The 17,299-nt window shown below is 39.5% G+C and overlaps 2 protein-coding genes across 3 annotated transcripts in view; one reads left to right on the forward strand and one right to left on the reverse strand.

Annotated features, from left to right (window-relative positions):
* The window catches only part of CIB2 (calcium and integrin binding family member 2), a 37,275-nt gene that overhangs the window by 11,126 nt on the left and 8,850 nt on the right, over window positions 1-17,299 (reverse strand). For both annotated transcript variants that reach the window (XM_062501094.1, XM_062501093.1), the window contains exons 2-3: window positions 11,274-11,308; window positions 2,485-2,596 (exon numbers count right to left, since the gene is read on the reverse strand). In XM_062501094.1, the coding sequence (XP_062357078.1) occupies window positions 2,485-2,574 (90 nt within the window). In that variant the 5' untranslated portion in view covers window positions 2,575-2,596; window positions 11,274-11,308. The remainder of the gene's footprint in view (window positions 1-2,484; window positions 2,597-11,273; window positions 11,309-17,299) is intronic.
* The window catches only part of DNAJA4 (DnaJ heat shock protein family (Hsp40) member A4), a 70,487-nt gene continuing 68,059 nt past the window's right edge, over window positions 14,872-17,299 (forward strand). Inside the window, exon 1 of the mRNA XM_062501092.1 lies at window positions 14,872-14,876. The gene's annotated coding sequence lies outside the window, so the exon portion shown is untranslated. The remainder of the gene's footprint in view (window positions 14,877-17,299) is intronic.

Consider the following 17,299-nt stretch of genomic DNA (forward strand, 5'->3'; position numbering starts at 1 on the left):
TGCATAAGGTAAAGATCTTTCTTTATATTAGCAGAATCTAATTTAGAAAAGTGCATTATTGATTCTATCTGTTTGTCAGAACCTGCAGTGGTATTGAGCTCAACATTGCCAGTAACTAGAAATGTAATGTGTATATGAAAAAAGCCAGGTGCTTTGAAATTAGCACTAATTTTATTAGAATTCAATAGACATTTTGGTCATTTATTTCTATTTTAAGATGTAAATGTTGTCTTTGTCTTCACCTTGATGAAAATTTACTGAAGAAAGAAAACACCATAATGATTTGTTAGTCTGGTCAAGTTGCAAAGGTTAAAGATTTTTTTTCTTAGTGTATGAGCTGAAGTTAGTACCTAGGTTGTTTCAAAAACAAACTCTTGAGGAAAGCCTCTCTCCCCCCATCCTGTCTGCACAGATGCCCACAGGACACTGCACGAGCAAGATGGACCCCAGCTCACAACAAAGATCCCAGGTGTTTTAACATCTTTTAGTGTCAATGTTTTGTAAGAGTTGTGGAATAAGACCTAAGCAAAAGTCTCCTCTTACTGGGATTTTACTGGAGACAAGCTCAGTAGCTATTGAAGTACTTTTCTCTGTGAGCTCCTGCAATTCCTGAAATAAAATGAGTGGTTTGACACCAGTATTTCTAAGGTTCTTCCAAAGACTTAGGACACCTGAGGGAGAATTTGTATAAAATTCAACACTGAGTTTATCTTGTTACTTTCATAAAGTCAAGTTCTGTGACCTGGAGACATCTTCTGAAGCAGGGCCAGAAAGTCTCACAGACTTGTGGTGCCAGAAAATTGATTATGATCCACTTCATACATGGAAGCCTCTTAGGAAGTCTTTAATTACCACCCAAGTATGCTAAGGTAGTAAGATATGCTCCTGTATCTCAATCGAAATATGAACCTGTATAAAATTTCTGCTTTGTACACCAGCTTCAGTACCACAGGCCTTCTGTCTCAAAAGTTTTCATAGAATGAGCTGTTCCTTAAGCATTCCATCTTCTAGCACTGAAGCCAAAAAGACTCTGTGTGATAATTTCTCACTTTCTAAGCTTAGCTTTGATTTGTCACAAAGCAATTCTCAGCTGTCTGGCAGTTAAAACTCTGAGCAGTCAAAGAACTGTGCCAAAGGATTTCATGTTGTGCTATCAAGACCCCAGAGATGATAACATAAACCCTAAGTAATACTGATGCCATTAGAAAAACCATAAACAGATTTTGCTGAAGAAGCCCATGCTTACTGCAAAGAAGTATTCTAAATTATTTCTCAGCTTCTTCAGGAACCCATAGGTATCTGCTAAATCAGAGTCTGAAGAATAACTGAAGGACAAAAATTTTCTCAAGGTTTTCTATTGAATTAAATGTTTGCATGTGTTTAATGTTTCCATTTCCATGAAATGTGCTGGTCAAACACTTTTTAACACACATACTTTAACAAAACATGCTTCTTGTTCAATAAATTATATTATCCCAGAATCAAACTTACAACAAGTGTGGTTTTAAAGGAACAAAGAGTTCTGTGAACTTCAACTTGAAATCTAACTCAACTGTTTTTCACTTCATGTTGACTTTGCGTCCTCCACAACTGAATTTTTAAAGCACGGCTTCTGCTTGAAAAATATCAAATATTTGAAAAAAAATACAACACCAAGGAAGAACTACTAGGTCATTAAAATTAAGTGGAAAGCCATCAATTACAAGGTTTTTATAGCATTGCTCTTAAAAAGCTTAATAATGCTTCACACAACTATCAGATTGAACACATAATTGATTCCACATTATAGCAATTTATAGACATGAATTGACTAGCATACGTAAAAAATAGACTGTGACAAAACACAATTAATGAACTCTTTAAAAAAATGCTGAAAGACCACATTTGTCATGTTAAAACCATAAATTAATAAATTGTTGAACTGGGAATAAAAACAAATAGTGTCTCAATTTTTTTTTGCACTGATTGCCGCATCACTACCGCTCTCATTTGCAGTTACATGGACAGTTTCTCCACTTCCTGCCATGCAATGCCCCCATGAAAATGAAAGCTCCTGATAACTAGGAAAAATAATATTTATTGTGCGCAGGTAGCTGAGAAAAAAAGGGGAAAACCTTTACTTTTTATTAGCAATATTCTGCACACAGCTAGCAAATTTCCTATGAACAAGCTGAGGTAAGAACTTTGGATTTCTAACCAGCTCTTCACATGGAAATCCCTGTGGGGATATACACAAAGGGCAAAGATTGCTAAATTTAATTTCATTTCCTATTCATTTCCTTTGACATCTACCTCAAACATCTCTGCAAGAAATACATTCACCTAAATATTTTCCAGTTTCTGGGCTGGGTTTTGCCCTTTATCAGTAGGGGAAGGGGAAGACCTCAGCATGCCACAGTGCTTCTGAATATCAATCTTGGCAAACAATCTGACAGATGAGCTACGGAAGTTAAGATACAGTTTGCAAGCAGTCAGAAGTGATACCTTTAGCTCAGGCATGTTTATTATAAGCTGCATAGGTAGTCTAACATCTGGGTCCTTTGTATAGTCCATGGGCACAACGTTTGGTGCCATTTCATGGTATCGGCCATGCAACCTGTAAACAAACAGAAATAAACAGCCAATAACCAATTCTAAATAACCAATTCCATTCAGGCAGTAATCAGGTACAAATTTGTCCTGCAGCTCTAAACAATGGTTTTAGTGCACAAGTCTGAGCCCACCAAATTCCCATCTTTCAGAAAAAAGAGGGTTTTGATGCAGCATCCAGCATAACTGCTACCAGCAGCCACGTGTTTCTCAAGGTCTGTAACTGAGCAGAGCTTCACACTGTGTGTATGGAACATTCAGGCACTGCCTAAATGTGTGCACAAGACCTGAACCAAGCAATTCTTCTCATATGTGGAAGTTGAGTCATACACCTGATTCATAAACTGCTTAGGACAGAAAGTTGTCCCTTTGTCATGCTCCAACACTGTATTCTGATCTCTCAGGAGGGAACAAGTACTACTTGTATACATTATAAAGCTGTATCTTGTGACTTCTTTTCCTTCTAATGAAAAATCCTGCCTACTCACTAGGCATACTAACAATTACACATAGAAATTACCATGTTTTTACAGCAGAACATGAACAAAGCAGTAATACAGGAAGCAATAGCTCAGCAACTCCTTAATTTCCCCAGCTTTAGCTAAGCAACCCCACACCCAAATGAACTACTGCAGATTCCTGTGTGTAAATAAACTCAAAAACTAGGACAAAATCATCTACAGGTATCTGTTTTCTTATGATTATGATGTGCCACAAAGAACACATGAAAGGAAACACATAAACACATTTTTTCTGCACTGTAGGAAACTGATGCCTTCACCCTGCACAGCAATATTTTTGCCATACCAGAAACTGGATATCCATTGATCTCAGCACATTTCAGCTACTCACCAGAGCTCACCCTGACATTTCATAAATACTGTGTAATTCAAGATGCAATAGCCATTTCCCTCACTAACAACTGATTTCTCCATTGTAAATAGCAGCTAAAAAGATGCTTCTAAATACAAAGAAAAAGCAGATTAAAGCACTTAAAAAGAAAAACTTAGAAGAAAGCAAAATTTCAAGTCCAATATCTATCTATGGGCTACCTACTTTTTTAAAAGCTAGAATCCTGAAATGGTGTTCTAGACTTCACGAAAATTAAGCACTTATTATTAGCAAAACTTGACCACTGTAGACAACACTTGGAAATTCAGGAGCTGACAATCCCTGTTTCTTTTAACTGCCAAGATTTCCTTTTGTACTTTAGCTAATATTAGACTTGTCTCTTTATAAAATGCAATATCATTGCAAAGTAAACCTGCCACTTCTTGCTGACACAATTCTCTACCTTGTCAGAAATTGCAATCTATTTATACTGAGGCTCAGCCATGCCCTTTGGCAGCTGAAAGAAGGATACACCTCCCAGCTCTAGACTAGATACCAGAACCGCCTGGAAGGCAGGTGCTGGACACAAAAACCTGCAGGTACCTAACTGCAGGTTTGAGGGCAGCTCTCACACCCTGTTTTCCTCCCAACTAACTCTGCTGTTTAATTCCCCAAATCAGTCAAAGCTCTGTGGAGGTAAGAGCTTTCTGCCTGAGTGGATTTCACACCAGAACATCCAAATGAGTCTGGAGGAATTGGCTCTAATCTAACTCGTGCAAACTAAATTACAGCAATAAAACACATCTTCCATATGCTTTTATCTGCAAGGATCCAGCAACTCTTATTTGTAATAGCTTTATCACATGGCATGATTAGAATTGATGACAGTGAAAAGTAAGATTTCCCTATACCCAAAATATAGTATCTTGCACTTGCTCCATTATCCTTCAAGATAAAAAACAAAAATCCCAACCAACTAAACAACTAAGAGACAGTAACACCTTTTCCTTCTGTAAGATCTTGATGCTGGAAAGTTCTTCAGGGACACTATGTATTGTTTTACAATACTCTGGATTGCCAGAATCAAATGTTGGATTCTTGTAGAAAAAAAATAACAGGCCTGCTTCAGCCTCTTAATGGGATGCCAAGAAAACCAGCTGTCACAAGGAACGTAGTCCTTTTTGCAGGAGTTCCCCCACAACTCCCATTTAGTTGAATAACTCATGCTACAGTGGGTGAGCACTTACTTTTTGGCAAGGAAACAGTACATGTCTGATCAATTACTCTGTAGCACCATGTAAAGCTCAGCAGACATCGGGGTTATTCACTCCCATAACCCTCCTGCCTGCATGCAATACCTCACTGCACCTCGTAGTGCACTATGTGCACTATTGTGCACTATGACAAATGCTGTGAGTCAGACTCAGTAATCACTTCCCAAATGCTGCTCCCATTACTGACTGCTCTCTCACATCTCTCAACAACATTAATTCCTAACTGCAAATAGAGAGGAAACAAAGCTCTGGCAAATGCTCTGATATTTCTCCTGTTTTGGAGAAGCAGAAGGTTCTTCAGGTGACCTGGACACATCAGAGCAGTTACGACCTAGAAAAAAGGCTTTTGATCCTTTTACTCAGCATGCCCTTCACAAAAAAAGCATGTCTGAAAACACCCTCAAGCTCTTTGATCTGTCCTACACACAGAAACACTAATACCTTGTCAGGGAGGCAATGTAGGGTTTCACAGTGCTGTCTGAACACACAGAGATTTGGAAAAGCTGCCATTATAATACACAGACCATCAGGTGTATTCAGAAGCCCCAGACCAGCCTCGCAGACTTTGCAGCAGTAACCACTACAGATCCTGAAGCTGTATTTCCTTTAAAAGGTTCTTCTGGATGTGTGCAGAAGCATTTTCCCACTCCTGGATGTGCTGTCTTTGTCAGCAGAATTCCTCATTTACTTGGCATGGAAATAGGAAATGAAAGACTGGCAGTGTCTTCCCTGCCACAAGTGAGAGTGGGAGGGAACATGGTGATAAGCTGAATGGCAAATTTCATTAACTGATGATGTCCCCACAGGTACTGGTATATGTCTATGCTTCATGTGCAACATTCAAGGATTAAGGCTGTGATTCTGTATCATTTTAATTCAGTCTAAATTCAGACTGCTGATCTGCCCTTGCAGAAATGTGAAGCCCACCAGCTACTCATGTCCCTTGCATAAGCACTAGCACTTAAGAATGTGCAGTGAAGTTCAGCGAACTGATGTGCTTGAAAATACAGGAGTTTTCACAGTCAGCTCCTTGAGGTTACTGAAGCAGTTGCAACAGCAGTGGAAGAAAATGGGGGTTTAAATTTTATGTTAAATTAATCAATAAAGTAAAGGCAGAACAAGACTTACTCCTGTAGACAGCAGCAGTTTTAAAATCAACTCAGCTGCCCATCAATCAGTTAAAACCAAAAATGCTGTGTTTTAGAAAAAAAACCCACAATACAATTCTGTCCCACAGCCTACTTTCGATTGATGATAACTTCCTTTCTACCACTTTGGGTCTTTTACATGGCAGAAAAGCTAGGTCAGAGTCTGTTCCCACTTCTCAAGGGCGAAGTATCCTGGAGTCAGCAAGGGTAACGCTGTGGGTATTTGTTGGATACAGTTTGGGATGTCTCCAAACTTACAACAGAGCCTCCAGCTCTACCTGGATAGATCTGAAAAAAAGAGATTTCTAAGCTTACACCCTGCAGTGACCATTTCAATTCACTATGGGGCTTTGGGAGAGAGTCAGGCTGTACCCAAGGTCACCAGTGGGTGTGTTAAAACACAGAGCAACTCTTCCTTGGCCTGGGGTACACTCATATCCACCATGAAATGTAGTGACAACACATTAGAGATGGCTGAGCTGCCTTTTAACAGCAACTCTGCACTGAAGGAGTCTGAAAACAAAAGATAAAAGCTTGCAAGGGCTAACTGATAAGAAATAAGTAGAGGCTTTAAAGTGGCCTTTAGAAATGAATAAACATCTCCCCAGTTCAGGTCCCACAGCAACAGTCACTTGATTTATGCTTTAAGGGGAAAATATTTTTATTCAGCAATATATATTCTATTTATTCCTAAGTAAAAGGGATGCATTCAAAGACTTGTACATTACACTTGTGATAATCTCAAAGAGTAAATTCTAGATTACTTTGCATTGTTCTGCATGTTCAGAAAAAAGAAAAAAGTAAACATCTTAACTAGAGCACTGAAAGCAGGCAGTGAGTGCTGAGGGACAGTCCCAGTGGGGGTTCACAGGAGCTGTGGCATGACCGGACCACACATGGGTTGTACAGGATGGAACAACCTGTGCCAGCAGCAGGACCAGAAGTGCACAGCTGCTGTTCAGCTCCACTTTTGGTTATTCACCACAATCAGAGCTACAGGCTCCTGTCCACATGCCAGAGCTGAACAGAACAGCTGGAGAAGAATTCACCACTCCAGAGACCAGCAGGAGAACTGACAAGTAAATATAAAGCCCTGAAAAGAGCCAGGTCTCAGCAATCAGCCCTTCCCAGTACCTGAGCTGGTTGGTAGTAAAAGCAGCAGCAGCAGCACTGGCGATGGGATTGCACAGAGTGCAGGACAGAATGCACTGATGGGAACTGCTTTACAGCCCTTGTACAGAGGCTGTAACCCTGGACAGATGTAAATCTGTGAACTGCACGTGCTCTCCTGTCCTGCAGTCCTTTAATGGACAGCTGGGGAACAGGGCCAGACACACCAAAATCTGCAAGTCTGCCACACAGGGAGAAAAAGCTGCTACAGCTCAAGGAGGAGGAGGTTCTTTAATGTGGGGCTGAAAAACTGAGCAAGGAGGGGCCTTCAGGACTGTCAGCAACTGAAAAAGAAAGTACTTGCAGGGTCTCAGATTTATGCCATACTTGCACAAACTGTTTTACAACAAAAAATGTTAAATGTTACACATGGGAAGGGAGGCATAAATCTCTGTGCTGCACCAATTCCTTGGTGAATTATTGTTTCCAAGAATTGCAAGAGGTTAGAACAGTCTGTTACAGAGGGGGGTCTACCATGTGAAGCTGAAACCAAAAGGACAGGAAACATGATATAAGGAAATTCAGCCAGAAACTGAAACCACCACTCACTAAATTGCCACAGTTCGACAAACAGATAAAGAACAAAGAACAGTGAGAAACACAAGCAGGAAGAGTTGAAAGTTAAAGGAGCTCTGTTACTGATATGCCTTGTCCCTTTTATGCTTTCCAGTTTAAATTATTTTCATTTATCAATAAAATACAAAAACTGGGCACAGAAATCAGATTTATAAAAAGGCAGCACAATAAGATGAGAAAGGTGGATAGATGAGTCTTCTGTTAGTTTTCAGTTAGCATGAAAAGTATTCACCTTTGCAATGCAAAATGAAGCAGCACAAATTAATTTAAGATAATAGTAGATAAATATCCTCCCAAATCATCTGTGGTAAAATTAAAAAGAAATTGCAAGAAATGTTTTTGGCAGACAATTTCCAATACATTTATTCTAAATCTAGTCATAGTTAGGAAAGCTCTGACTTTCAATACATGTAGTCTACTGTTCCCAGAACTATGTGATGCATAGTGAGTATAGATAAGAACACTGTAATTTTTATCCTTCCTTGAAGCAACACTCAAAGCCGTGCTCACAGGCCTCTTTTCTGCTGGTGATTCCAAGAATCACAGAGTACCTGAGGTTGTGAGGAGCTCATGAGATGAACTGGTCCAACCTTCTACCCAGCCAGAGCACCTGGAGCAGGATGCCACATCCAGATGGCTTTGGAGTATTTCCAGGGCTGGAGATTGCACAGCCTATCTGGATAGCCTCACAGTGCTTGGTCACCTCACAGTGCTTCCCAGTGTTCACCAGAACCCCCTGTGTCTCTGTCTGCCCACTCACCTTTTCCTGGCACAGGTCTCTGTCTCCTTTGCACCCTCCAGATGTCAGCTCTCCCAGCCCTTCCTCCCATGACAGAGTCCCCAGTCCCTTGTGCATCTCAAGAGCCCTTTGCCAGAGCCTGGAGTAGCTCCTTATTTCTCCTGTCCTGGGGAGCCCAGAACTGGACACAGTACTGCAGCACTCCAGACTCCACACAGATCAACACTGACAGGGATCCCCTCCTCTCACAAGCCTTAGCTAAACAGGTACAATCTGACTAAAATACAACACAGGAAAAGTTTATGGTACAGAAGTGCAAGAACTGCCTAAAAGCCTCCTTTATCTTTTTCATTCATAGAGGATACAGAATATTTTTAACAACGAGAACAGTAATATAATTAACAAGATCGACAGTAGCTTCAAGATACATGTTTTCTTTGTGTATGTAGTTTCTTGCTGAAAACTCAGGAACATTCCAAAGGATATAGAGCTCCCCTCAATTTCAATCTTCTGGCTCGTGTTTTTTCCCCCAAAGCTGACAACAGGGCAGTTCCCCTTTCTGCATACAAAATTTCCAACTCTTTAAAAGAAAAGCAGGAGTTGTGTTCTAACTCCTCCCTCCCAAGCAGTTTGTGCATTTGCTCCCTTATAAGGAAGCTTTCCAGACTCTTGAAGGAAAGAACTGCTTAATTCTCTGGCAGATTTCAGATTTAAAATCCAACTTTCAGCTGGATTGCCTAGAAAGGCTCCTGCCACCTCGTTTTTTCACCCATCAAGAACAAGCAACAAAACAGGCAGAGAAGGCAACAGAAGAACTATTTTTTTTCTACAAAAAGGTTCAAAGTTTTGATGACGTCCCAAATGGTGCAAAGCTTGGTCATTTAGTGCCATATTCCCCTGGCAGTTGTCTAACTAGGTTAGGTCACTCTCAAGTAATACAACTTGAACTTTACACCCTCTGTGCTTTTTGGCTAGGACAAACACCCAAAAACACCTCTGAGGATTTGTTTGGGTGCCAAACTGTACAGTCTACAGGGAGAGATAAGCATTATTGTTGGAGTGAAAGCTTGTGTGCCAGAAAATCAGATTTGTAAAACAGAGGAAGAGAAATAATGCCTTATAAGAGACAACTCAACTATTTGTTCCCATTCACAATCACAAGAGAGGCACGTTATACACACAGATTCATTGTTATAACTAAAGTGGTTTTCCAACTTTTCTTCATGTAATTTTTTTGTCTTTTTATTCCTGTTTCTCTCTACAGGACATTTTCCAGGATAACAAATATTTTCTGAATGGGGATACCCAAAACTGGACAGCCTATTCCTACTGAAGTGGCAGTTCTGCTGACTGGAATCCTCCCATTTAATAAACAGTCCTGAGGCTAATGCATTGTAGAAATGCATTTCTTTTTTTTTTGTAAAGCATTGTGGGGGTGGTGTTGTTAAAATTATACTCAGAACACTAACCCCCAAGCCCATTTTTTTAATTCACTGCATTCTATATTTGCAATTTTTTTCTTAGTTCTTAGGACTCGAGTGTGTGAATTTCCTTATGCTCACTTTGATTCCAGTAATTTCTCTAACATAAAAAGCTAATCTTGATCTTCATAGCATCTGCAACTTCCTTCACCTCAATGTTTCTTACCATTCTCACCAATTTTCGATGTTCAGGAGTGCTTTGACCAAGAGTTCAGTGACCTTAAACAAGTAGAAAAGGACTAACACAAACTGGAATATGTAAAATATTGATGGTGATAAACAGCTATCAAACACCAATAGTGAGCCATGGTTTCTAATTTTCTCTTTCACCAGGCACATTTACCTCTGCTGCAGTCTTTTTTTCCCTGGATCCATTTTCAGCATTTTGTGCTAATTTTTTATTCACATTAAATTCATTAGTTATACTATGTTATAATAATTTTCAAATTATCCATACTCAGATTACTAATGAAAAAAATGTGTCTTCAACCCCTCTGACCACAACCTGCATTTATCCTGACACCAAAGCCTTGCCCACTAAAGTCAGTGTCTAAGTCAGTGTAACACCTTACTGGCAGGGAAATGCTCTCCTCACTTGCAGTTGCATTTGCTTGCTCTGGCTCTTAAGCCAGCTTTGGCACTCATCTGATCCCTCAGAGAGCTAATTCAGCTTCAGAAACCAGCAGAAAATAGATTTACTGTTGTTTGGGGTTTTGATGGGCCACTTTCCCTGCAGGGACACATAAAAACACTTAGCTCATTTCACCTAATTGCAATCTCATGCTGGTTTACATCAGTTTACAGCAATCTAAATTGAAGCTGTGATATTAATCCCTTCATCTCCACCTACACAACAATCATTAACAACCATGCAAATGATGGATGGTGAGCCAGACAGGGCTTCTTTTTTTTTTTTTTTTTAAGGTTACTCCTTGCTGGATCATCTCACTGAAGTCAGCAGCTGCACAAGAATTTCAGTTCAGTTACTGGACCTGCACTTCCTCCACGCCACCCCTGTGAGCATCCTGCAGCATAAATAAGTGCCCAGCAGTACCTGGCTGCCCTTCATTGAGACAGGGAGATGAAAAACCAGTAAGTTCTAATTAACCAGGGGGTCATAACCCATTTTATTCCTGCTCCCTGAAACCTTGCCTCAGACGTGTAGAAAGACCTCTGGATTCTAGACTGACTGCAGGACATGCCCTCATTGCTATCACTGAACACAAAAGCAGCAAATCCCTTACAAACAAGTCACTGGCTCAACCCTAAGAAAGTCTGTGATATTCACCTTAAGCTAATCACCACTTATGACAATTATACATTATAGGTGTATCTTAAATCCAATTCTACTCTCATTAATTCCTGCAGAATAACTGGCTTTATCTGGTTTCCTCACAAGTCAGATAAATAGATTTAGCCCCTTCCACACGGATGATGAAGGAGAAATTTAAAACAATTTACTTACCGAAGAATTTCCTTCCGAGTGAAGAACGTGCAATCCTGTTAAAGAAACAAAATGTGTCATTGTACTACAGGAATACTGAAAACAACTGCAAAGAATTATTTCTCAACCTTTTTGGAAGGAAACTCAGATCTGACAGAGAACCATTAAAGATGCCATTTGGGTGCCCTCTAGTTTTGACTCAGAAAGCAACATACGCTATAACATACCAGAGATATTCCAAGGACAGGCCTATCAGTAAAAAGAACTGGTAATGTGAGAATTCAGGAAAAAAAAAACCCCAGGTTGCTGAGATACTTCTCCAATGTGGAATGACAAGACCAGAAAAAAAATTAAATCCGAAAAAGAAGGTATGTGCCAAAAGTATTCAATAAATGAATATGGATAACCATAACCAACAAACAGATGACAAAAAAACTGTCTTCTAACTTGAAGTATCCCCCTGATGAAGACAACTGGTTTAGTAATAAAATGATGTGGTTATTTATTAGTTATTAACCCCTTTCGCAAACAATCAGTTTGCATCGTGGTCACTTTGCTGAAGGCTGCAAATTCCTCTATTTTAGGAGTATGGATAAATGGACAGCCCCTGCCCTGAATTGCAGCAAACCATCCAGCTCCCCCTGTGCTATCACAGAACTAGAAATAACTTATTGAAATGCAAAAATAGAGTTTGCTGAACATGAGAGAGGAGCACACAAGTATTCACTTGCATTCTAAATGGCTGTGTGATGTGACTGAACTGACATGGCTTTAATTCACTTCATGAACACCTGTGTTATACTAGAATTCAAACACTTCATCAAAGAACCAGGATATGAGCAGTGGAAGAGTTTGCATTTTATGCATTTCTATGTCAGTCACAAAAAAAAGTTATAATTTCAGGTGCTGTGAGGAAACAATAATCAATCCCATTCCATTAAAAAACAACCCCCTAATCTCCACTCTTACTCATGTATTTAATGGAAATTCTGCCCTGCATCCAAGACTAGAAACACTAGTGGCAATTAAACATTTGCTAATCAGTTGAGAACATCATTCATGAATTTAGAGAATATGCAACTCAATCTTAGAGCCAGCTCCTGAGGGTGTATAGATAAGGGACACCCACCAACACAGAAAATTCTCCCCGATTCCCCACCTCTCTCACAGGCCCACGTGATGTGGCAGAGCATTTCCCTTACAATTCAGCTCTTTGTAGTTTTCCCCTTTTAATGTAAAGATATTTAGAATATATCAACTTTGAAAATAGGCTTTCGACAAGGTTACAGTATCAGACTTGGTAAGTCAGGCTTCAAGGGTACATACAACTCCTTTGACTCTTCAGTGAACCAGTGAAACAATATTTCTTTCTCCAGCTGAGACTCCTTGGGGCTAAACACCTGCTTCCTCCAAGGAGGGGGGAAGCAAAGGATGCAGGCAGAACAGCCTGTCTGGGGTATCCAGGAACAGATCAGCCCCGCAGGGATCAGTGCCTGAGTGCCTTGCTCTCCTCCATACAGAATGCCCAGAGCAGCAGCTCTTCCTTCAGTGCATTGTGCATTACAAGACCAGGAGGAATTGCCTGCGAGCTGCTGACACTGAGGTCACATTGTCTGCAACTGCACAAAATGACATCCAAGCCAGCTGCTCAAGTCTTCCTTAATTCCACACAATCAACACAGGCAAACTGTCACTTAAGGATGCTTCATTTACTGAGAAAGGGCAGTGTAATCTCACAAATAATTGCAATGCCCTCAACAGCAATCATCTGTAATTATACAGGCTGGGGAAAACAACAGCCACTTAACTGGAAAGGTGACAGGGAATCAATACACAAATGGAGATAAAGATTAAAAAGAAAAGTTACCCTTCACCTTGCAGAAGTCCTGCAAAAGTGCTATTGGAAGACAAATCAGGAGGTCAGATAATAAACCATTTTCGCTGTCAGTCCACACATCTTTTATATTTTATTCTGAGTTGCTTCATGACATTGACGACAAACACTGCTGCCTTCCCGTTTTTTAATCAACAGAATTTTTACTAATTTAATCTAAACCCCACTAATAGTGAAAACTTCTACAGCAGAAGTAGTTGCAATTATCTGCCTTACCACTGTTACTGACAGCTCTATTTCAATTACACCTGCCAACTGCACGGAATTGTCAGGGATGAAGGGTGTCAAAAAAAAATTTAAGAATAGTCTTACTCTACAGAGAGAGCTTAAAACTACTCAGGATCAAAGCACCACAAACTCATTGTGACCTGTCCTATAGTTTTGATCCAGCCAGATGGTACCACCTATGAAAAAACTGACCATTAAAATCCTGTCTGGTGTCAAATGGTAAATGCAAAACCACAGCTCCACATGACCTCTGACAGGCAAGTTCAGTCATCCCTCTTGCTTCTCCCACCTTCTCACTTCTGCCTGTTCCTTCACACAGACTTCACCTTGATGAGCAGAGTAACATACCAGAGAACTCTGCAGGAAGGAATTTCAGAGTTTGTAAATGAACCTAGCAATAACAGATGCCTTTCCAGCTTGGGCAATTTCCTTTTAGTGACTTAGAACATAGTGTTGGCAGTGCTGGTACGAGAGACAAAGGTGAAATAGGTATCTGTTGATGGCAGAAAAGGGGTGCAGGACTGACTTCTTTTGCCTTTTTTTTTTTTTTTTTGAAAGCACAACCCTCAGTTGGATTACAATCATGATGGAAAAAAAGTCCGAATAACATAATTACATTTTATAGTTGCTGGAACTTCAGGAATTAAATTCCAATTTAATTGAAGACTTTTGGCCAAAGAACCATGGAAGTGAATCATCCAATTTTCTTCTGGCTATTTTGTTCATATGGAAAAATACACAATGAAGGACAAAAAATAGTAAATTAACATGTTAAATTTACTCTCTCATAAGGAAAGGTGAAGTGGGCTCTGGAAAGCATTTGTCATTTATGCACATGATAACTTTGATTTTCCTGCAAGCCAGAGGTATCACGGAACACATTTGGTATTTTGTGGACTGCATTTAAGTTTACTAAGAGCATAAAAAGCAACCTGTCTGTTCTGTCTGGACACTAAAATGACTGGGAGTCCTGCTAGAAAAGCAGAAACTGAATACTGAACAAATAAACATTACCAGTGTTTTCATATTTTTTATCAGTTCAACATTACTAGCAAGAATTGATCCTCGGAATTATTGCCTTTCTTTCTAGTGTTATACAATGGCCTGGAAGACTTCTGCTAGTAGCAGGCCCTTGAGAGTTTCAGCTTCTTTAGAACAGAGGCTTGGCCTTGGCAGGTCACCTATTCCAGCCCTTGGGAACAAACATGCACCTTTTCCAAGATCACCTCTCCCACTCAGTCTGTCCTTGTGCCCTTAATAGTCAAGTTAATTAGAAGTCCAGCATAGGATCACCAATGGTTGTTTGGAGGCAAGATACCACTAAAACAAATCTGCAATCATCTATTTAACACCTTGTAACAAATTGAATACAATCAAGCAAACAGAAAATAAATGACCCATTGATTTCCACGAAATCAAGACCTTGCATAATGGGACTTGAGTCACAAATTTAGCATTTAGATGGCTTAACTGCTTCTTAAAATACTTTGCAGAGAGAAGAGGCAGCTGGTGTATTTAGGTTCCACAGATAGCTTGGCTCATGGTAATTAGACTTTCTGCAAGTCACTCAGCATTGCTTGTAAAGCACAATCAATAGTCTCTGCTCTTAAAACTTATTTCCATAGCAGAGTAGCATGCACATGCTGTTAGCTTAATTCTTTTGCTTCCTTTGTCAGATAAATGCAGACTTAGGACTGAAATATGGTGGTGCACCACCCTCTGCACTCATCTGCAGGTTTTGACTGCAAACTCCCTGGTTGGTTCTGCTTTGTATCAAGTTCTAGAGAGACTTGAGCAAAACAAAAAAGGAGAGAGAGATGCTGTGACATGTGAGTGTCCATCCAGCACAGCAGGAGGGATGGCTCCAGCAGCTGTTCTGGCATGGACTGGCAGCTCCTGAAGGTAGCACCCTTTATGAATGGCAGCAGAGCCCAGTGGATGGGAGTTACCAATCACCACTCCCAGAGACAAGCACTGGGCACAAAGCACAGTTCTGAAATAAAGATAACTGCATGGCAGCATGCAAAACACTCCTCTACAGAACAGAAACTGGAGAAATGAACAGAATAAAAGAACATAAATACTCAAATATGCTGTGAAACAGTACTTCTGGAAGCCATTAAATGCCTATTTCTCTTCTAAGACAATACATATATGTTCTGCTTTGGATATGTATAGTTTCATAAGGTCAGGTTTACTTTGCTTCTGCAACAGCTTAATTGGAAACTTTCATAAATAAGAAAACAATGCAAATCAGTCTTACAAAATCACTGCAAATTAAAAAGAAAACCAAAACAACAGCCTCAAACAAAAGTGAGCAAACTACAGATAATGCAGATATTGTAAACTGTATAGCTACCTGAGAGAGTAGCTCTTAAAAGTGCTAACTATTGGATGCTGCAGCACTTTAAAAGTTAATATTTCAAGCAAATTACTTCAGAGGTTTCTTTTTTAAAATCACAAATGACATTTTGTACTGTGCCAAAGTACAAAACGTGTGTAAGAGCATTTAATCAAACACTATCAAAACATCATCCTGTTAAGCAACCAAGAATCTGGTACCACACAGAAGCAATTGAACTTTAATATAAGATCTATTATTAAATCTGTTCTGGCAATGTTTTACAAATGCAATACTTTTGTTCTACATTCCACACAACTCTCTAGCATAGAGTTGTGCAAGACTGAGTCAACAAGATATTGATGTATTTTTCATCACAGTTAGTGTACAAAGAGTTAACAGAGTCAATGAGTTAAAAATGCTGTTTGCATCAGAACACCGATGAAAATTTTACCATACTGCTCATCCTTACTCCCCATCACATTTACTTTACAATTACACCTAAACCAACCAGTGAGTCTCAGAAGGGAAACATCTGCATCTGTAAGAACCTGTTTATGTACTCACACCACAACAGGGAGTAAAAACAAGTGAGATATTAGCAAGGACTGAAAAGAAGCAAACTGCCAACAAAAGTAATGGTGCTCAATAAACAGATGCACCAAACAGTAATGTGAAATGAGAACCTGACCAAAGGACACTTTCACTAAAAACTTGCTCCATTATTATGCTACTTTTACTTGCACAGTAACATCAATATTGTATCAAAGGGAAATACTTTTTATTGAATATCCTGGGGAACCTAAGAATGCACTTTCTGTGTTCTTGCAAAGGGCTAATTTTCCAAGACCCTGGATGAAGTCAAGCATGGCTTTTTAAAAGACAGCTTGATGAACCTGTTTTACTTTACAAATGATGTTTTTTGACAGATTGTAACATAACTTGTTTAATCTGGTTTTACATAAGTCTCATGAAGTATAGTTGAACTGCACTTTGACTTCAATTTTGATGAAAGAAAAAAGTGAGCTCTGTAATAGAGAAATTCCTGTGTAAAAGAAGAAAATCATTACTTCATTGTACTACACTGTATTGCAATATTGCCTGTAAGACTGCCAGGGTAAACATCAGCTTGTTCTGCAACTGCATTAAATTATGCAGAGTAAATAATACCACTAATGAATAAATACAAATGACTTCCAATAAAACCAGTAATATGCCTTATAATCTCTAGGTTCTAGCAGGGAAATAATTTTTTAAAAAATAAAATAATCACTGAAATTGTATTGAATTCAGATCTCTTCATTTAAGTGATCCCAGAAGAGGGAATGAGATTGACTGAACAGTGCAGGAGTTTGTCCACAGCCCAAGTACAGTGTCTCTGCATCTCCTACTCAATATAATTGTTTTACAGTTGGAAATGCTGTGCACTGAGGTGAATAAATGGCTCTGATGTTGCTTAACTGCATACCTGTATTTGCCATTGCTTCAAGCATCTGCTGTACACAGCACCACTCAAAACACCCTAAAATTTCACTTCATTTTCTTTTCTCGGTAGGAGACCTGACCTCCAAAATCTGTAGGCAG

This window comes from Cinclus cinclus, chromosome 13 (genome assembly GCF_963662255.1).
Source record: "Cinclus cinclus chromosome 13, bCinCin1.1, whole genome shotgun sequence".
In the NCBI taxonomy this organism is placed as follows: Eukaryota; Metazoa; Chordata; class Aves; order Passeriformes; family Cinclidae; genus Cinclus; species Cinclus cinclus.